Source organism: Erigeron canadensis, chromosome 2, assembly GCF_010389155.1.
Source record: "Erigeron canadensis isolate Cc75 chromosome 2, C_canadensis_v1, whole genome shotgun sequence".
Classification (NCBI taxonomy): Eukaryota; Viridiplantae; Streptophyta; class Magnoliopsida; order Asterales; family Asteraceae; genus Erigeron; species Erigeron canadensis.
In genome coordinates, this window is record NC_057762.1 from 3,037,766 (window position 1) to 3,060,184 (window position 22,419).

Sequence of the window (22,419 nt, forward strand, 5' to 3'; positions counted from 1 at the left end):
CATATGTCGACAGTCTACACCTTATATATCCAATCTAAAAGACACCGACCAAGTATCATTCTATTTGGTCATTTTTTTTATATTCATCATCATCTTTATAATTCTTTTACACAAAAACACACTTAAGTCATCTAAGCAAAATGAAAACAATGATGTTTTATTCAAACAATGATATTTGTTCCTCCTTTTCACGCTTACAAAATTTCCTACTTGTTTATGAAAAATTTCGAATTATGTAGTTAATCAGTCATGCACTCTTCGAATAAAAATCCATTATTAAAAGATCTTTGGTTTTTCTTTTATAACATGGATTATAATAGCAAGTATAAGCATCTTATTGAATACTATATTTATTATATAAACATAAAGTGTAAGTACAAATATGAGGTGGCTATTAGCTACAAATTACTTTAGTTTAAATCTGTATTGGATTGTTGGACGTACGTCTATAGACTGATTGTAACTTAGAAGTTAGAACATTTCCGATCATAACTTGAATAAAGACTTTTTTGTGTGTAAAAGGTCATTTAAAAGTTTTTAATAATTGTAACTAAAAGGTTTTTTTTTTATTTTAATAGCTTTGTATATATCCTTCAAGTTCAAGCTATTCAAAGATATATATATTTTTTAGTTATTCATTTTAATTCCCCACAAATGTACTTTCTATCCCTATTTTCATTTTATTCAAAATAGTAATAAATGTAGATATAAAACTCTTTTTTAAGAAAAATTAGTGAAAAAGATGTTATAACTTTTGTGAAAGTGGATGTTCTTAGTTTGATTAGATAATAAAATGTATATTCCTTTACAAGCTTTTTAAAAAGGGTATAAAAGACGAAAATATATCTATTAATTCATGAAACTGTTCATACATTACAAAGTCTAAAAACCATTTATTATACAAAAGGTTTCTAATCCCTACATTCTCTCTTGGTAGGGTTCAAATGTATGCGATCCTCAAATATGGACCATGAGAATGAAGGTTACAATACAATCTTTGTGAGATCTTGTGGGTACTTTTCACTCCAAAAAGGGAGAAAATTGACATCAAACTTATCCGAAGCCCACAAACACAAATACTCTTTAGTTTCAAAATTTTCACATTTTCTTGTTGAGATTAATACCTTATAATGTAAATAATTGTATACAAATTATTATAATGTGTATCGAACTTTAATCTTGTGCATGGTATGTAATGAATTTTGAAATCATATACACTTTATGTATTAAACTAATAAGAAAATTTACACGTGACAACTTATATGGTTGCTACATATATATACCCGAATACACATAATTCATCAATTTAAAAGTTCATAAAATACAATTAGTATAAATCGTTTTATAATTTAATATACTAATTCCTTTCTGGTTTATATGTTTCAAGTTTTATAGGTTTCTTTAAAACTATATATAAGTAAGCTTATTTTATATGTACATATGAATTTTGTTTTCGTTTTATATTACTAGAAAAGAATAAAGTTATTCAGTTATGAGTCCGTTTGGTTGTTAGAAAATGTTTTCTAATTTTTTTATTTTAAATTATCTGAAAGAATCAAAGGGGCTTTTATTTTTTATAATTAAATAACAACTTTGAAAATGCGTTCTAATTAGAGAACTAGATAACATGTTAAAGATGTGAAGGAAGAAGGAGTGTGTAAATAGAAAATGAAAAATAAGAAAAAAAATGTTTTCAAGTTTTCTATTTAAAAATAGAAAACATTGTTTTTTAAATAACTATTATTAAAATGTGTTGTCAATTTTTCATGTTTTTTTAAAAACAAAAATGATAAAAAGGGTGTGTTTCGTAACTAAACACGTCACTGTGTCTTTAAAATTAGACGGTTATTTTTATATAATCCTAACAAACCAAGGGAGCAAGTTTTTGCAAGGGTTTGGTACTTCGTTACTTTGTTTCCTAGTTTTAGTTCAAAGCCACATATGTAACGGTCTTTTGTACTTGACACGTGTCATAAACTACAACCATAACTGCCATGTCACTTACTGGAATAACACCTAATATCCTCCGTGGCCACCTTATCCATTATCATTTCAAAGTATTTTGTCAAATTTTAATTATTCAATGCATTTTTATTTGAATATCCTGACAATATTCCTATGGTTTTTCTTTCGTCATAAATTAAGGTTGTTGGTTGACTTTCTTTAAGGGGAAATACTTTCTTTATATATTACTAGTACTCGTGCAATGATGGGGAAGGCGGTCTAGCGGAGTCGGTGATGATAATATTGGTGATGGTAGTGGTGTCAAGTGGTGTAGATTGATGTAATTGTGATAGTGGAATTTTTTTAAATGATAACGGATTAAAGTGTTAATTATTAAAATAAAGGTTTAAAGTGTAAATTAATTCATTAGGGGTAAATTTGGTATTTTATAAAAAGAGATAACTGCAGAAAATATAAAGCACCTTTCAACCAATTCACGAAAATAACAGTGACCTTTAAAAGTTTTGTTTTTTAGAAATGAACTTTCATTTATTACCGGAAATAGCAACATTTGACACGTGGATAACGTGACGTGGACATTTTTTGATTATGTGGCATTTTTAATGACGTGTCATTCTTTATAACACAGAAAATAGAAAGGACCTTTCAAACAATACGAAAATAACAATGACCTTTAAAAGTTAAATTTTAGCAATGAACTTTAATTTATAGTCGGATTACTATAACACCTCGTCAGTGTTGGATGTGGAGATGGTTTTTTCTTCGATTTCTTCAACTAACTTAGAAACTGTCGACAGTTTGTTCGAGTTCGAGAAAACCTCTGAACCTTTGTCATCTGGATCTATCTCATGTGTGGACAAACTCTTCTTAAACGAACCAAATATGGCTATGAAACTCTCGTCTCACCTGAACATCCGCAGGATCTCTCTCCGACGAAAACAAAGACGTTTTGACATCTAGTTTTAGAGATTTTAAAACTCGAGATAGACGAAGAAGATATAGATCTATGTCTCCTTTATGATCTTCATACACAACTTCTCAATGCTTGAAAATGGAAGAGACACAACAAAAATAAATGAAAAGAAGGTGAAATTAGCTTCAGAATATAATGACGAGAAAAAATACCTTACCGGAACCGAAACTGAAACAAAGCCATTTTGAGGGGAAATGACATGACTGATAAAAATTAAATAGTAAATAAATAAAACATAATGTCACGTCATTAAAAAATGCCACGTAATCAAAAATGTCCATGTCACCATGTCCACATGTCAAATGTTGCTATTTCCGGTAATAAATGAAAGTTCATTTCTAAATAACAAAACTTTTAAAGGTCACTGCTATTTTCATGAATTGGTCGAAAGGTGCTTTCTATTTTATACAGTTATCCCTTATAAAAACTCTTTTCATAATGGGTGTTTATTAATGATAATAATTCCGTATATAACTATGGTGTAATTATTTCTAAAAATAAGGAGTGTGATAATATTTACAAAGGAGTATAGATAAGTTACTAAACGCACTTGTCTACAAATAACATAACATTTGAGAGCTTGAGTTTTAAATTTTATAAGAATAGCAATTATTAATTATAGTTTTCAATAATCTACTAAATAATTAAATAAGAAACACTAATACAGATAGATGGTATATTTGTACAGTTTATTTCATCACTTTTTAGTGGTGTAGGCTGTGAATAAAAATTAACTTTAAAAAAAAATAACCCAAGCCCTAAATCTAAACCCATGTAACAAAAACAATGAAACATACCATTTTTTGGTCGAGTGGCGATAGCCAAGAGGATGGATGTTGTGAGTTGTGGCAATACGATTTTGTGATGACACATTGGTAAGAAAAAAGATAACGTTTAAGAGATTTAGTTCTAGAAAATTTGGAAGGAAGTTTAATATTTTTCATGACCCACCCAAAACTAAACTGGTTTAGAGACGCGTTGTTGCAAAACCGGTTTTCAAAAGGTATTTTATAGATGTGTTGTTTTTAAAACTGATTTATTTACATGGATTTAGAGATATGCTTTTTATAAAAACGAGTCTTGATGAAAAGAGATTAGTTAATTATCTTTTTAAAACCAGTCTCCATTTGTTACTACGAGGGAAAGTGCCCGCGCATTGCGACGGTGATAGGTCATAGGAGGTGATAAGTCATAGAGTATGATAGTCAAATGCTTTATCCGTACGGGTTCCGCCCTCGCAATGAAAAAATCGTCGAAAGTATATCGAATGACATCTTTAATGAAAGACCATGGAATTTTAAGAACACCCATACAATTTTTATTATTTATCGATATACAGTTTTTGAGATAAAAGATTTTGAATGAATCAGATGAATAAAATGATTTATCGAGGAGAGAAAAAAAAATGAGTGGTTGAGATTTGAGGAGAGAGACGAAAATGAGTGATTGATATTTAAGGTTATTATAGGTATATTAGCTAAAGATGTTTAAATTAGTGAATAAAGAAGAGGGGTATTTTAGGTACTTTAAATCATGAATTAATATTTTCAAAAAAGACAAAATGCTTTATAAGATAGTATAGATAAAAACGCGTTTATTGTACTTTAAACTGTTGTTTGTTAAATACTATTTTTTTTTATAAAAACTGGCCTATTCAGATTTTTTTTTTGCAGAATCGATTTGTATGTATAATAGTATATGGGGTTTTAATTATTTAGATTCATGTAATAGTTTACTAGACTTATGTCTACGCAATACGGCGACGGTGGCGGTAGTGATCGTGGAGGTGGTGGTGGTGACGGTGGTGGGGGCGGCAGTGGGGATGGGAATGGAGGCGACGATGATGGTGAATGTAAAATTAATTGATGTTAAATGGGATATTGTAGTTATTTTAAGTGTTGGAAGCTCTATACGGTAAATTATTTCATTAATGATATTATAAGTATATTATTAGATGAAGATGTTTAAACTAGTGATTAAAAAAAAAGTGTATTTTTAATTTTTCAAAACCAGAAAATGTAAAGAAAAAAAATGATTTGTTTTATTACAAAGTATAGATGATAGAAAAAAAAAAAAAAACCATGGTTACTGAGTTTAACACCTCTTTGTGCACAAAGTTGTCAATAGGTATTAAATATCAATAATTAGTTCGTTTAATAATTCCGAATGAAAATAAAAGAGTTGCCGAGTTGGCATAGGTAGATTATTTTGGAATGAACTATAGTGCATGTCTAGTCAAAGAAGAGTCTATGTATAATGAAAATATTTATGTTTTAAACAAGGGTCTAAAATATCAAAGCTATATATGTACAAATAAATGTGATATTTGGCCCAAATAGAGTTAATCGTGCCTCTAATGAAAGTTGATGAGTTGAGTCAAGGGCGATGCCCTGCAAGCTTTGAAGTGGTATCCCAAAACGGTGATCAAAAGTTGTTAACACAATGATATTTCCTAACGGTAATCAATATCTTCCATAATATAATGAGGTTGGTGGTTTATTGGTAAGTCTTTTGATTTTAAGAGAATCAATATGAGTTTGAGTTTCACTCTCATATTTGTGGTGTGAATTAATAGCGGGGTTCTTGAGAACCTAAAGTTTCAACCCAAACGTACTTGTAATTTAAAAATAAAAATAGAATAAAATGTCGTTTTAAATACCTATCTTCCATGGTGGAGTAGATGATGGCTTTAAGTGGCTTTCTTTGGGCTAAAAACATGGATAAGTTGCTATCAGTAAGGTGAAAAACTTTGAAGATCTTTTAACTTAGTCTCTTAAATTTCTTTGATTTTTTTTATGTTCATTTTTTGTAATGTATCTTAAAATGAACCTTTGAGTTCTATCATCTAGCAACATGCTAAACTAATAAATGATTTTGTGACCATTCAAAGTTAAAACTTTTATATATATATATATATACTAGCCTGGTACCCGCACGTTTGCAGCGGCTAGAAGGCGGCTGTCAATATTAGAAAAACGTTTGTTGATGGTGAGGAATCCGGCGGCGGTAATTGGAGCGGTGAATCCGGAGAGAGGGGGTTGTGATTTAGTTGTTGATGGTGATGAATTGATGACAAAGGTTGCGATAGGGAGATCAGCTGAAAAAAGTGATATTGTTTTTTTTTATATGGTTTAAATTTTAATAGGGGTAAATTTGACATTTAGAGGAAGGGGTGTAAAATATAATGTAATTAAGGAAGGTAATATGAGAATAAAAAAAAAGTGATTAAAACTTAATCCCAATACTTTTTATAAAGGTTTATAGATATATATAATTGGTGTTCAACATCCAATTGATCATGATCAATGAGTATGTATATTTCTTCCAATTGCTTTATCCCCTACTTAGAGCTTGTTTAGGGTGCATTAAAAATATCACGAAGTGTAATTCGATGCTTTATCTCTTGTTTCGGTTTTTTGTATTGATACGAGTTTTTTAACCCTTGTTACACTGTTAGCAGTTAACACTTTAAGTTCGTCTAGATTTTTTGTTTATTTTGGTTGTAATTCTAAAATATTTGGAACTATCTCTAGTTCTTTGTTAGGGCTCAATTATTAATGTATCACATGTTGAATTGAAATAACGATGATAATTCTATATTATAACTTAATTTTTATATGTAAATTATATATGTGAACTATGAAGTTATACTTATGATTATCTATGTTCATATATGAATATTTCTCATGTGAACCTTACCTAATATCATGTTATATTATTTTATGGTTAAAAAAGATTATGACATTTTGATACTTAAAAAAAAAAAATGTAACATTTTACTATTTTAGGCCAGTAACCAACATTATTTTACTAAATAAAAACTTATCCACGTGTCAAGAAATGAATGGAAAAATAGGATATGCTATGACCAAAAAGCAGGAGCCCCACCTTCAACTCTCTGGGATTCTGAAACAAATTTATAAATATATATCATCATCTCATTCCATTCTTTCCAATTCAATTCCATTCCATTCTATTCCCACTTTACAATCTCAAAAATCCTAAAAAAAAAACCATCTTTCATTTCAACCCTTCTATTTTCATTCCTTGAAAAACACACACACACAAACATATTAATATATTTGTTTTTTCTTTTCACACTTTCAACTGTTTTTTAGTAAGTATACATAAATATAAAAAGCAGAAGAATTTAGGGTTTTAATTGTATGTATTTTTGTGGGTCAAAATCTTTTTGGTGTTAAATGGCATTTTCTTGATAACTAAAAAAAGACAAGTTAAAAAAAAGTGTGCCAAAATGGCATCAAATCCGGCGGTTTCGCCGGCCTTTGGGTTGTCGGTACTTCTCCGGCGAAGGGTCTTGATCAGAAACAAGGGTTGTAAGGTTCAGTGTTGCTGTTCCGGCAAGGTTGTCCCGATCCGGGTCGGGTCGGGTAGGAAATGTGGAGATGGTAATATTATTATTAGTAGTAATAATAATGATAAAGTTAGAATTCAAGCTGCTCCTGCATTGCCCTTTGCATCATCATCTCAGTAAGCTTTCCTTTTTTTTTTTTTTTGAAAATTTCAACTTTTTATACTTAATACTATATATATACACATATATACACACACATACATATTTATATAAGGAACTAGCCCTGTTCTTTTTTTTTTTTATTAACTTAATAGACTTAATAATTAAGAACTTAATGCATTCAGTCAAATTTCATGTTATTTTTTGACTTAATAAACCAAAATAACCGTCAATAACCTATTTTTTACTTAATATATACAGACATTATTTATACATTGAGTCACTTAATATGTTCAACACTTAATGACTAAAAAAAAAGAATGAGACCCAATACCGTCATCCACGTTTATGTGTCCCAATACCATTTATGACAATGTGTGTGGGAGGTTGAGATGATGAGAATCATGAAATGATAATGTTGATTAGCCAATTTATATAGTTTTTAAAATTTAAAACCACCGGGCTTCGACCATGGTTGTATCATTGCTTAGTGTAAAACGCTTTGTGGGCCACTGTGGAGAGGGGTTCGAATCCGTTCTCAATCCACAGGGTGTGGTACCCAAAGACAACTGATCATAGCTTAGGGGTGATAGTACTCAAAGACAATTGAACATTGCCTAATGGTGGTTCTTGGGAATAGCCAGTAGGACCACAGAGTCAGGGCTTCGGCTATGAACCTTTTTTGCTAGAGACATATGCATATGTAAAGGGAAGATTGCATTTTTGGGCATGGTAGTATATTTTTGAGATGAGAGGAAGTATCATACCTTACCCAAATGAAGGAACTGCGTGTGATGGGTTACTCCGAAATGCAATTTTTTTATATAGTAATTTCTGCACATTTATGGCATGGATCCTAAAATTTGTGCATTTGATGAGCTAATGTTTAATATTAAGGCACAAATTTATATGTTTGATGTGGAAACCCGAAGATGCAGTCCTTATAAGAAAAGGGCATAACGGAGTGACTGCTGTTAGTAAAATCAGAACCATTTCATGAAATCGTGTTATTAATTTTGGTATTAGTTTTTACAAGATATTCCGTTTCTTTGTTTTGTCGTGTTGTGTTATGCTTTTAGGTGACTTCGTAGTGCTTAAAGTTTGAAAACTGAACTTGAATTTAATTACAGATCTTTGATGCCTACAAGGCAAGAGAAGTTCTTTCCACGTTGTACCCCAAGAAATTCTGGGCCGCAGTCTCGTGACACACCACCAAAAAGAGGTAACTTATGACACCAACCCGAACTTTCAGTATGCATTATCAATTTATCATGCAAATTCAATAAGTGACTGATGACGATATAGCCATTAGCGAATTATTATACCATTATTTCGTGTCTTTATGGGTTGTTTTTGGTATTTTCTTTCTGCTAGCTTTGTTTATTTGTGTGTTGTTCTATTATAGACACCGGCATTGCAAACGAGAAGGACTGGGGGATTAGTTTAAATGAACATGTCAATGAATCTGGAGTCAATGAGGATGGTAGTACTTGGTATAGAGAAAGTGGTGAAGATTTTGGTGAAAATGGTTTAAGATGTAGATGGACAAAGATGGGTGGTCGTAGTGATGACGGATCTTCAGAATGGAAAGAAACGGTATTAGTTATTTCTAATTAATGTATGAAGTTGAATATAACTAATCCATTTGATGGACAATCACCGTTTTACTTTTGATTTGTAACCATATAAGCTCATAATAGAATCCTGTTATACCCTTTTTCTTTATTCTACTATAAGTCGTGGTACCTGCTTTGTTTTCTTTCCCAATTCATTCTTTTCTATTTACTTCCATGAATATTTTTTGAAGAAAAGATCCCTAGTTAAGCTGCATATTCTATTAATGCTCGTTCTCATCATTACAAAGAAATTGATGTACTATCATATAGGTGCACATGATCTCCTTTTCTTATCTTTATCAAAATTTTATATAAGATTTAAACAATTATTTGAAGATGTCAAATTTTTAAACAGAACTTGTATTATTTTTTTTTCACTAAAAAGCATCAATCATATTGTATTCAAACTAGATGTGAATTTTAGGAAGCTGATACTGGCCAATATTGACGTAATGAACAATAAATGGCGTATATAGATCTTTGAATTTCTTTATTCATACACGCTCTCTTAAGGATTACATCAAAATAATCTTTTATGTGCGTCTTTGCTCTACAAAGTTCATATTTATAATATTTGTTCATTGTAGAGTTTATGCGTATTTGTAATGTAAGTGACATTATCGAGTATCGTCCCAGGTGGATGCATTAATTGGATTATTTGATGTCATTGACAGTGGTGGGAGAAAAGTGATTGGAGCGGATACAAAGAGCTAGGTATACTATTTATCAGTTATTTCTTCCTTCAGTTAATATTCTAAACTAGTTATCAATGGTGCTATATGTTTAACTTCATTTGATTGGAACAAATATTACACATAATGTTACGTTGGGATTCTAGCTATCCTTATGTGGTTGTTGATGTGGTTATATGATTCATAGAAAGTCACTTTGGATATGTATATTAAAAGTTATTATCTGATTCGTGCCATAATTAATTGCTAATATTTGGCTAACCTGCCTCTGCTTACTGTTATCTTATCATTTAGAGGTTAAATATATGGTTTTGATATTGATTACATTGAAATTGCTTATCAAATGCGAGGTTCAAAGTACCTGGTTATGTTTATCTGACCTTTATTATTAAACTCATTGATTTCTTCGAAAATCAGAACACTTCAAACAATAAACACCATGAGAATTGAAAATCACGACCATAAGCATCTAATTGCGAAGTTTATTCACACACAATTTTCTACATTATGTTTTGTTATTTTGATTTTTCTTATTACATAATGTGAGTCCAACGCACATATCCTCTAGAAGAATCCCTTACCCTTTAATGCCATATGGAATGATCCTAAGCTCATGTAATCTGAGGTAGTCAGAGTTAATTGCTGTAAAAGAAACATGAACTATGCCTAGTAAGTAGTAAGATAATACGTCGGTGATGATACAGGTGTTGAGAAATCTGGAAGAAATTCTGAAGGGGATTCATGGTGGGAAACATGGCGAGAAGTTCTCCACCAAGATGAATGGAGGTTAATATTCTCATTTCAAGAAGTTATCCATTTTACTTATCAAGATAAACTCACTTTTCATCATACCAACATAATTTGGTTCTATAAACCGCAGTAACTTAGCAAGGATTGAACGAAGTGCACAAAAGCAAGCAAAATCAGGCACAGAAAATGCGGGTTGGTATGAAAATTGGTATGCACTTTTTCCCTATATAGTGGCTGCACTTTACATATGAATGAGACAATGAGTTTAAGATGACAAAGTACAATGATAACTTTTATAGGTGGGAGAAATACGATGCCAAGGGGTGGACCGAGAAAGGAGCACATAAATATGGTAGACTAAATGAACAATCATGGTGGGAGAAATGGGGAGAGAACTATGACGGAAGAGGATCTGTTCTCAAATGGTATTATATGAACAACTTCAATTTCTGCTTATTAAGTGTTTGACTGCTGTTTTGAAAGTGATAATGGTATATCAAATAATTAGAATTGTATAATCACCTTTTACAAAACATGGTATACAAGATCGCATTTGATGTACTTCCGCCCTTTAAAGCAGTCGCATTCATAATTTAAATTCTAACATTACCCTTTAAGGTGTAGCTTTTTGTTTAACATATTAAGAAAGGTAGTTTAGTACTTTAGTTGCAATGATAAGCCAAGTGGATAGTGTAAAAAATCTATCAATCTTTTCTAAAGTGGCATCTGAGATGTCCCAGTGTTTTTTTTTGGAGTTTTAAAGTCTGTGCTTTGCCAGGACCGACAAATGGGCTGAGACTGAACTCGGAACCAAATGGGGAGACAAGTGGGAAGAGAAATTTTTTGCGGGTATTGGTTCCCGTCAAGGAGAAACATGGCATGTATCACCTGCTGGTGAACGTACGTCTCATTCTTACATTTTTACAGTATAAAAGTGAATCTCTATATCCAATCTAATATAGCTTTAATTTTCTTTAGTTATATGATGACATTGCTCAAATAGGTACTTGAAACTGAAAACTTTCTAAGAATGGAAATGTCAGGCGTTAAAACTGAAAACTTTCTACAAACGGAAATGTCGGACTATTTACCCATACAAAATGGAATGCTGCAGTTTATGTGTAACTAAGAGAGCTATATATGAAAATTTAACCTGCTTGAGTTTGGTAGGCAAGTAATTATTTATCTGTTCCTGTCCATTTATCAGGTTGGTCAAGAACATGGGGTGAAGAACACTTTGGAAATGGGTATGTTCATTAAGCAAATGAATTAACTTCATTTATATTTGCTAGTCTCTGGTTTGTAGCAGATTTGGTGATTCTGACCTGTTCACATACAATGAGTTGACGAGTTATCTCTTATTTCTAACGGTCCAAGTCAAGATATACTTGACTTGAAAGGAAATAGACTACACAGGTCGAAAATCCTCCAAAATGCATTGGCATGCATTAAACCTTCCAATTCACTATTATTCATAAAAAATGTTCAGAGTTCTATTGTAATATGGAGTAATATAGCATTGTAGTTTTTAAAATTTTTATAGCACCTCAATTATTTATAAGAAAACTTTAAAATATGATAATAAAGTGTTTTGGCCGGCCAAAGCCACCCGACCCGTTTTACCATGGAAAGAAAACACACGTTAAACTGTAACCCAACCTGCTAGCATCGCACAAATTTCCACCACTAGAATATAGTATGCTTTAGGATCCAAATCTGACATATTGATATCATGGTTTCTAGCAGCAAGGTACACAAGTATGGAAAAAGCACAACGGGTGAAAGTTGGGATATTGTTGTAGATGAAGAAACTTACTACGAGTAAGTTGTTTTGTTTGTTTGGTTAAAACCCGTACGAATTATCATCAGCTACTTGACTCGCATCATTTTCTTGTTATTCGAAGGGCTGAACCTCATTACGGGTGGGCTGATGTTGTTGGTGACTCGAGCCAGCTGCTATCAATTCAACCACAAGAGAGACCACCAGGCGTGTTTCCCTATCCTGATTTTGGGCCGCCCTCTTCTCCCTCACCACCTAAAGATGATAGCCCTTCACCACCTAAAGATGATAGCCCTTCACCACCTTGACAGCAATTAAAACCTCCTGCCGCATATTTTTGTAACTTGTTAAGTAGACCCCGAGAAATGGATGCACCAAAGGTCCATCTTGTTCATTATTTCCGTTCTTGGTTTAGTCATATGGTGTTTAGTTTCATAGTAATTGTATTGTTTATTTCTCATCCCCTCTCTGATAGACATTGCTCATTCATTCCATAGTGATGCCCATATCTAGGGGTAGTGTAGGTTTTAAATGTTCTAGTCTTTTTGCAAGATCGGTGATTCGTTAATTAGCATTGCAAACGGGTAGAATGGAGTCAAGTTACCCCCCTCCCCCTCTTCCCAGTTGGGTCTGATGCTTGATTAAAACTTGTTTTCTGTTTACCTCAAAGTAAGCTTGTTTTTCACTACACCACAATGGAGATATAATTGATTGTAGCATAGATTTCCTTGGATGCATTCAAAAATTAAGTGATGTCGGATTTGGTTGAAAAAAAATGTGGTGGCTTCCAAGTTGGCTTCTTTTATATATTCTTGTATACTCGATTATTATGCTTCCAAAGGCTGCATTCTCAACTGAAATTGCCTTTTTAGATTATAATCCACGCATATTAAGGTGGACGGTATACAGGGCGGAGCTAGTAGGGGGACTGGGGTGTTTAGCCCTTGCCAACCATTCATGTTTTCCATTCCAAGCCTAGCTTATAGCCAACTAATACAAATGTCTTTTTGAAGCAAGCCATCCCCAATCTATAAATGTTTGATTTCTACCCATGACAGTTCATGTACAACCTTTACATTTGGTCCATAAAAGTAAACCATCGCAATAAAGTTCTATTTTACTAACATTTTATTAAATGGTTATGTCTTTCACATTACATTATATTATATACAACGATCGGGAAATAAATACGTTTGAACCCCCCTCAACGTGAAATACTGGTTCCGGCTCTAATCTGGATGATGAGGCCTTATACTCTTCTTGATTTTTGTTTTAAAGGAAATGAAATGAAATGATTTGATGATAATAGAAGAAAAAAAATCCTTTCAAATCATCCCAAAAATGAGAATAAGATTTTTAGTCTAAAAACAACAAAAAAATCCTTTCAAATCTTATCATTTCCTTTCTTTCCTTAAAAAAAACTCAAGAACTCAACTTATTTTACAATCATTTGGATTCATTTGTTTTCCTCCCTTAACAAAACTCAAGAACATAGTGTTAGAGTGGAAGAGTACCTCACCACCCTTCCCCACTTGCAAGGATTACCTCATCTCTCGACCCTTTTTCTTTTTTTTTTTTGGTTCAAATAAAAACTACGAGTAATTTTTTTAAAATAATGGATAAGAAGATGGGGAAGACATGGCTACCATGTTCACCAGTTTTCTCACCCCCTAGCCAGTCACCAAAGGGTCGGGGTAGTATTCCACCCGGACACCGCTCCTTCACCCGTGTATACCGTCCACCTTAATATGTTAGTCTTGTTTTGTCCACCCTAACGAGGAGTTAGATAGTTTGTCGATTAAAAAAATAACTAATATACTGTAAAGAGCTTCCCTTACCCCTTACTTGATTAGCCCGTCAATTTCTTTTTATTAGGCCCAGCCGCCCAGCCCTTGCTTGACTAGGTTCAGGCAATCTTGCAATTTTGTTCTTTTTCTCTTTTAAAATCTAGCCAAAGAATACATGTATAATGCACTTGGTAAGATTGTCTTAGACGGCTCCAACTTTCAGAAGAAACCTGGCAAGTGAAAATGAGAAGTTGGTTTGCGGTTATTCAGTTAATTTGTTTCAATTAACTCATCTGGATTGGTTTTCTTTTTTCTTTTTAAGAACGACGTGTTAATTTGTTAGTAGTTCGAATCCTAACAGCGACATAATGACGTGTTAGTTTATTAGTAGTTCGAATCCTAACAGCGACATCTTGTTAGTAATTCCAATCATAACAGCGACATCTAAGTGGACAGTATGCTAGCGGTTGGAACCCGAAGGTCTCCAACCGCACACGTCCGAAGAGGTTAATATCCGAGACTATAAAAGAGGTTAATACCCGAGACTATAAATTGAGATTCAATCCAGGTCTCCAACCAACACCCCCTCCCTTAGAACCTCAAAAAGGGCCCTCTCCTAGAACCCCCATAGAGGCCCCCAGTTGATCCAAGTTATTTTTTATTTTTTTTAAACTTACCTTTGGCGCTGCTTATAGTAGACTAATGACGCACTTAAGGTTAAAACGAGAAGTTCTTGTCTTCAGTCGATGTGTATATGTCCAATTAAACTCATATGAGATGCTTTAGTTTTAGAAATTTCGCGTACATGATAGATATAGATTTTCATGAACATGCATCTTTTTGCTTAACGCCTGTCATTTTTGACAAAAATAATAAAAATAAAATAATTCTATCATACATATGAATTGACAAATTATCATTTTCAAACACTAATTACATCGGTTACTAACCAGCTAAACACGAGTTGATCACAACCGAGTTTAAACCAAACACGAGCTTAATATGGTTCATATCGAGTTTGATTAGTAAATGGGTTTTGTGACCGAGCATTGAATACTAAACTCATTTAAGCTCGAGTTCGAGCTTCAAATAATGTTCACAAACATGCCTCTTAGTTATATATAATCATCCTCGAATGAAAATATCATAAGTACTATAATTACACACTAAATTAACACACAAAAAACAAACTACTTTAATTTATTAATTTACTTTAAATAAGCTAGCTACTGAATATAAGACTGGCCAGTAATATCAATATCACGATCACCCGAAGATGGTGGTGGCTTATTTTTAAGCTCCGCCATCTTATTGGTTGGTTCAGATGGTCCATCAGCACTTTGTGTTTCACTAGCCGGTGGATGATTCTTTTTCTTGTGTTGTTGCACTTGATCATCATCTTTTCCGTACATCCCACCACCATATGCTTCATGGGTTAGTGGCTTCATTGTTGAGATCACTGGGTGGGTCAACTTGTTGTCATTGCCGTCGTCGCCGGTGCCAGAATCTTTCGATCTTACTCGTGTCTGTTTCTTGTCACGTTCTTTTTCCATCTTACTTAATTAGCAAAAAATACTGTTTTTAATTTGTGATATATTGTGGAAAAAAAACTTGGCCTTGTTTTTGTTTTGTTTTTATTGGTATGATATGAAATAGTTGTACTTAATTTATTCCCTTATATTTTTTGGGTGCCATGCATGAGTGTTACAAGGAAATGCCACCTGTTTCTTTAGGACACGTGTTGTTGAAACACGTATGAAACTGCACAGCCACGTCATAGGTAGTCATCCAACTTTGTCTAGTGATAAAAGTTCTTGCGGCGTTTTAAGTTTGCAACTCTTTCAATAAGTCCCGAATAGTAGGACGATTGAACGAACTGAATGTAGTAAATTACTATCTATTTTGAAAAATAAAAATGTAGTAATTAAACGAATACAGTAATAATGGAATAAATTATTACTCCGGTGCAGTATTATGTAAATCATGTAAAAGAGTAAATTAGGAACCAGTTTGGAATCGGAACTGGTTCCAGTCAACGCCACCTGAACCAACCAATAAGATGGACCATCTGAACCAACCAATAAGATGGCGGAGCTTAGAAATAAGCCACCACCATCTTCTGGTGATTGTGATATTGATATCACTGGCCAGTCTGATATCTAATAACTAGCTTATTAAGAGTAAATTAATAAATTTAAGTAATATGTCTTGATGAGGTTTTATAGTATTTTTTGTGCATCAATTGTAATTCAAATGTTTTGATATTTTCATTAAAGGATGATTTTAGCTGCTACCTCGATTCATTCGAGTAATTTAGATCGAGTAAAGCTCGAATTCGGTCAGAAATTGACTATCTCGATGTATATAGAGATATATATCAGTCTTAAGGTTGTATCAATCTCATATATACTGTATACATCATCATAATTCATAAATAGTAATAAACTACCATGTTATTATCCCATATGGTTTTCTATCTACCAATTTGACATCTTTTGTGCAGCTTTATTAAAGCGGCACGTGTACTTTTAAAGAGAGAGTTCTACAACATTTGCGGAAAATATGTATGCATGGTTTTTGCGTTTTACATGTAAAGGCTAATATCCAGAATGATAATTGTCCGTTTTACACGTAATATCTATGTATATAACAAAAATTGGTGATATGCGGTTATGCACACATAATTACTTTTGTTTTAACCTCCATATATGGCCGGAAGGGATATTATATATTTACTAAAAATCTATGTAAATGTATAAGTATTTAATATATGAAATGTACAAGTTTTTAAAGCACTTATTAATTTTAACCAAATGTCATTTTAACTCTTAAAATTAAAACCAAATTTTGTTTTAATCTTTTAAAATTTCTAATTTTTAACGTTTATCCCACGTCAAAGTTTTCGCTTTCTTTTTCATGACAATAAACTTTTAAATTATCATGTTTTCATTAAACAACTTTCACACAATTACGGTTTTACTTTTAAACATTTGGTCTTTGATTATTTTCATTTGTCTTTTTATACATATAGTGTTTTCATTATACAATAACTTTTATCATCGTTACATCTTACGTTCATGTTACATTTAAAACATTAATATAGTTATTGTTCATGTTTTTATACATCTTAATATTCTTTACATTATTATTGCTACATGTTTAGCTGTTTTTTTAATGAAAGTTTTTATCTTTTAACTTGTATCCCATATCAAAATTTTTGTTTTTATTTTTATTGACACTAAAATTTTGGGTTCTTAGGTTTTCATCATACAATTTGTACACAGTTATGATTTTACTGGTAAAGATTTAGTTTTTGATTATTTTGTTCCGTTTTTATACATATATATAACGTTTTGAATATATAATAATTTTCATCATACTTATGTCTTACATTCATGAAACATTTAAAACATTAATATAATTATTATTTGTGTTCTTATACGACTTATTATTTCTTTACAATATTTTTAATGTTATTGTTAGATGGTTAGTTGTAATTTTTAAAATTTGAGTTCGAATATTTGACATAAATTTACCAAAATTTTATTGTATACCTCCGCTTCCTTAGGGCCCTCACTTTCTCACTCAACTCACTTAGACGCTCTCCAAAAACGTATCTTACGACAATGCACGAGGTAAACAACTAGTATTGTCTGTTTCCAATAATCAAACTAGAAGCCTATAGTTTTTTTTACCAGTAGGTCACCATCACTGTGGTTGCACACTACTACTTTTGTTACTTTATGCATATATTTTAATACCATTACATGCAAAACATCCTAAAATATAGAAGAAAAGTAACTTAAGTAACTTGAGTGAATATGAAGTTTAATATGAAGTTCGAAAAGTGAAAAGTGAATGTAAAGTTGTTATGTAAGTAAAAAAACTCCTAATATAATAATTTTTTAATATTTCCAATAAATATCTGGGTGTATTTTATGGTTTTAAAAATGATATATAAGAGGTTTTTCAACTAATTTAAATGTCTAATAGCCTTATATTCTTTTTCCAAAATATAAATTTATAGTGTATACCCAAAAGGCCAAAAGTAATTATGTATACTACCACCATTGATTATATGAAAATCTATACACCTTGTATAAAACACCTTACAAAAAAGTTCAACACATTTATAGAAATTAAATCACTTTCAAATCCGAACGGAAAAGTAACTACATGTACTTTAAATATTATAATTTTTTTTTTTTTGATGTGGTATCAATTTTTTTTTTTATGTGGTATCATATACATTAAAGATAACTTAGATAAGCGTTAATTGAAGGGTGGTAACTAGTAAGCAATGCATTTTAAATAAGGGTTTTTGCTAAATGAAGCCCCAAGGGTTTTTGATAAGGTGCATTAAATAGTTGTATACTTACTTTAAAAATCATAAGTGGACTTTTGGTATGGAAACGTACAACTTTTTCATGCATATTAAATGAAGCCATAAGGACTTCATTTAGCATTTATTAATGGCAAAATAACTTAACGTAATTTTATTTTACCGTCACTATGCACGTTTTGTTTGGAGAATTGTTTTTGTTACTTTAAGACCATGTGCATCTATATTGAGGCGGATGAATAGAGATTCTCTCTAGTTTTTCGTTGAATTGTTAAAACTTTAACTTTTAAAATAAAATCAAGAATTAAAATTTAATGGTCAAGATCTTTTTAACTTCACAATTCATGTTAGAAAAAAGCTAACTTCACAATTCATGTTAGAAAAAAGCTCAGGATCTTCATCGGAGTAAGTCCGGAGATGCATTATTTACTCTTCCTAAGTAAAAAAATAATTGAACTTTTTGTTTGAGAAACTATATTAGCCTACATATACACATGTCTCATTTTATATAGAAATATAAAAATTATTCGATACCATCCTAACATACTTGGTGACTTTTCATAGAATACTTTTCGGAAAATATGGACTTTTGATAGAGAGGACAACACATTCTTTATTTCTTTAAGGTTTTTGAACAACAAGTTGGTTTAGTTAATGACAGTTAAATCATCCTTTAGCTCTTATTAGCTCTTAATTTTAAGGGAAAGACTAAGGAGAAGATAAGAACTAATGAGCTAAAAGTAGTTGTCATGTTAAGGAAATCTAATACAAATCCAGATGATTAAGTTAAGTTGTAGATAAGCCTTCAATGATCAAAAGCTATGTCAATATACCTGGATTCCTATTCTTTTGGAAACTAACTAATTAAACTGCAATTATCATTGTTATCATTGATGATGATAATATGAAAAGCTAAACAAGTGTTATTATTTTAGTAGGTTAGATTATTATACTCATATAAAATCTAATTTAATAGTTTGATTACTTAGTTTTGTTCTTCTACATTAGACTAAGTCTACCTTCAAATTACTTTTAAAAATATCTATCATGCTCTAAAAATAACAGGATTACATCAATTAGGTAAGATTTAATGCATCGAAAGGTAATCGTACTCTTACAGAATGTTCATTTGAGTTGCTCAATTATTTTGTATTAAAAAATCCATTAAAGTTAAAATAAAATACGGCAAAAAAAAGTTTTAGAAACATATAAAAGAACATAACGCCTTACCCAACCCTAACAATTCTTTTATTTCTTTCTCATTGCCACATCAGCTCTATATGATCACATCAGCTCTATATGATCACATCATCTCTTTCTCATCCTTTTTTTTTAGAAAATATAATTAACAACTGATGTGTGAAATCAAGTCTTAAAATTTATAAACACGAATCACCTAGCGACTGACTACAACACACTCACATGCAGTGAACCCGTTCATAAACAGTATAGTTACTTTGGTAAATCCGAGGTCGATCACAAAGACTATATTGAACAATTGTAAAAATAAAGTAGTTCAAGTGGAAACGAGGGGGGTTTTTGTAACCGAACTGTCACTTTGTAATTAGTTAGTCAAATCAGTTAGTAATCCTTCAGTATTAATCGAAAAAAGAGTTTTGTTTAAAACAATAATTTAAAAGACATCCATCTTGAATCCACTCAACAACATGTTCAAATTGCACATAAATGAAGTTCAAATCAAACTAAGTTGTAAATGATAATCCTGACAAAGTAAAAACATAAACTGGTACCACCAACGTTTGTAAAATCATTTCAATCGTCTAATTAATCAGTTCCTTTATAAAATCCGGTACCACCAATGCTTAAAACAACTTCCCTAACCAGTTACTAGTTTATTTGATTATCAAATTAACAATTGCATCTATGTGGAGACAACGTGGTACCACCAACCGTTAATCAACACGTTGACAAAATGATTCTTTTTTATTAAAATGACATTCACTATCATACCATGAATCAGTGACAATTTATTAAAGATAACTAATTGAAATCACATATATGTTCAACTAGTACCACAAACGAAGAACATACATATCACCAACATCATAAAAATGATTAATTAAGAATCAAATCATTAAGGTCACGACACAACGATAATAGAAATCAACTTTGAATTAATAAAGTAGTGCAATCCTTATATATTGTCTCACTTCATTAAGATGGATGATACAATGATTAGCTACTCATATGGAAATAAGAATAACAAATCAAATATGAAGAATTCATTGTTACTGGATCAAAGAAATCAAAATCAATGAACGAAAAGAATCCAATCGTAATCACGATCTTCCAAGATGATAAAACTGATGAAAAGTCTCCTCAAAAGGACTTGAAAACAGATGGAAAGTAAAAGGTAGGTTTTATGAATGTTTTTGCAAGCTTTATATAGTTGCCCTAAAAAAATTCAAAAATTCGTCGGCGTCACAGTCCTCTGTTGACTTATTGACCTTTTGACTTTTGTTGACTTTGTGCTGGATCGTATTGAAACCCACTGCGTCGCAGTCTGACACACTGCGGTACAGTTAAAATCTCTGTTTCGGTGTTGCGGCGCAGTCCAAGACTGCGTTGCAGTGCCTCTTTGACTTTCGTTAACCAACACCCAAATTCAGTCTCTTGCCTTGTAAAATGTCCGTAAGCACTCCTTTCGCCTCAAATTGTCGTTTTCTTCCAGAATTACGCTTAAGTACCTGTTATTTTCCTGAAACACTAACAAATACCATAAACGCACAAAATGTATACGAAAACGGCTCGAAAACTACTTAAAAATAGCTAAATACATTGTGGGAAAATGGAATAAAATAAGGCATATTACCAACCATATTTGTTTCTCACTGCTTTCTCATTTCTTTCTCAAATATTCTATTATAAAATAAAATAATTAAAAAAGAACTCTTTTGTTTTAATTGGTTGAAAAGTTCAACATGTCACATGTGTGAAAAGAAAAGAAAACCTGAAAATGCTTGTTTTTGTTTTCTCCCATTTTCTCAAGAGAAAATAAAAAGGCTAATTGATTGAAAAGTACCTCAACTTGTCACAAAATCCTGTTTTAAGACTATACTTATAAAATGTCTATTGTAAGGAACCAAACCGGGAGAAACTTCTATTTAGAGTCCACGATCAGGTAGCCAGTAAATTTTATTTTTGAAATTCATTTTCTATTTATTTTTGGTTAAATGTATATTCCATGTCATTTTATGTTATTATATCATTTTCCATTTACTTTTAATTAGCTTCCAATACCAAATACTCAAATAGTATGAAGGCAATAATCATGAGCTTGTATCCTCATCTGCATTTCTTAAGTTAAAAAACCAACTATAATCATTCAACAGAAAATCAACAATATTAGAAGAAACCAACTATAACCACCACAACAGCCACCCATTAGTTCTTCTCCATAAGCAGCTTCACAATCTTGTCTTCTCCATAAATGGCGGCGCATATTCGGTCACTACCCGCAACACCAAGATCCGCTACCCATCATGTTGCCCACCAACGACCACCATCTGCCAACCACCATCTAAAACAATTTTTACTTATCAACAGATCTACCATGCCAAATAAAACATGTGAAGGAGAAAGATGAAAGAAAAAAGGATCAAACAAATCGATCCAGTCCACCTATGATTTGACGGCCGGATGGCCGAATATTGGCCGTAAAACAAGCCGCCGGGGTATGTGGGTATATGAATTTTATGAGAACTTAACACTTCGGTGACATGGGTTCGACTCAAAATTAGAACTTGTGAAATGGGGGGCGACGTGATGGTGACTTTCAGGTGGTTCGGCGGCGACGGTGCGGTGGATGGATGCCCTTTGTTGCTTAGATGACGATGGAAGTTATCTTTGTAGCGTTTTGCGGTGTATCTCGCTTTTCCGGCGATGTGGGGCGGCGGCCCGGCGGTGGGTGGCCGGAATCAGAAAAGAGGGTGGAGAGAGGTAGATGAAATGATGAATGGCTACAAAGTGTGTTTTTTTATGCAAGTATTATGTTATATATATATATATATATATATTAT

The 22,419-nt window shown here is 32.0% G+C and overlaps 2 protein-coding genes across 3 annotated transcripts; one reads left to right on the top strand and one right to left on the bottom strand.

The window, feature by feature from the left end:
- The first annotated feature begins 6,912 nt into the window (after positions 1–6,912).
- On the top strand, positions 6,913–12,919 carry LOC122589505. Of its 2 annotated transcripts, none has more exons than XM_043761803.1 (11): positions 6,913–7,429; positions 8,543–8,634; positions 8,818–9,008; positions 9,703–9,742; positions 10,425–10,506; positions 10,601–10,678; positions 10,770–10,895; positions 11,249–11,370; positions 11,678–11,717; positions 12,214–12,291; positions 12,375–12,919. In XM_043761803.1, the coding sequence occupies exons 1-11, from the start codon at positions 7,194–7,196 to the stop codon at positions 12,556–12,558; spliced, it is 1,269 nt and encodes a 422-aa protein (XP_043617738.1). In that variant the 5' UTR covers positions 6,913–7,193; the 3' UTR covers positions 12,559–12,919. The 2 variants fall into 2 exon arrangements, with proteins under 2 accessions (XP_043617738.1, XP_043617739.1); XM_043761804.1 differs by having other exon boundaries at positions 6,914–7,429; positions 12,217–12,291.
- A 2,344-nt stretch (positions 12,920–15,263) lies between these two features.
- Positions 15,264–15,609, bottom strand: LOC122586476. Its single transcript, XM_043758461.1, has one exon. The coding sequence runs from the start codon at positions 15,588–15,590 to the stop codon at positions 15,264–15,266; it is 327 nt and encodes a 108-aa protein (XP_043614396.1). The 5' UTR covers positions 15,591–15,609.
- Positions 15,610–22,419: the final 6,810 nt, after the last annotated feature.

Coding starts and splice junctions, on each gene's coding strand:
- LOC122589505 (XM_043761803.1), top strand. CDS start 7,194: ATGGCATCAAATCCGGCGGTTTCGCCGGCCTTTGGGTTGTCGGTACTT. Junction 7,430..8,542: donor CCCTTTGCATCATCATCTCA/GTAAGCTTTCCT, acceptor ATTTAATTACAG/ATCTTTGATGCCTACAAGGC. Junction 11,718..12,213: donor GAAGAACACTTTGGAAATGG/GTATGTTCATTA, acceptor CATGGTTTCTAG/CAGCAAGGTACACAAGTATG.
- LOC122586476 (XM_043758461.1), bottom strand. CDS start 15,590: ATGGAAAAAGAACGTGACAAGAAACAGACACGAGTAAGATCGAAAGAT.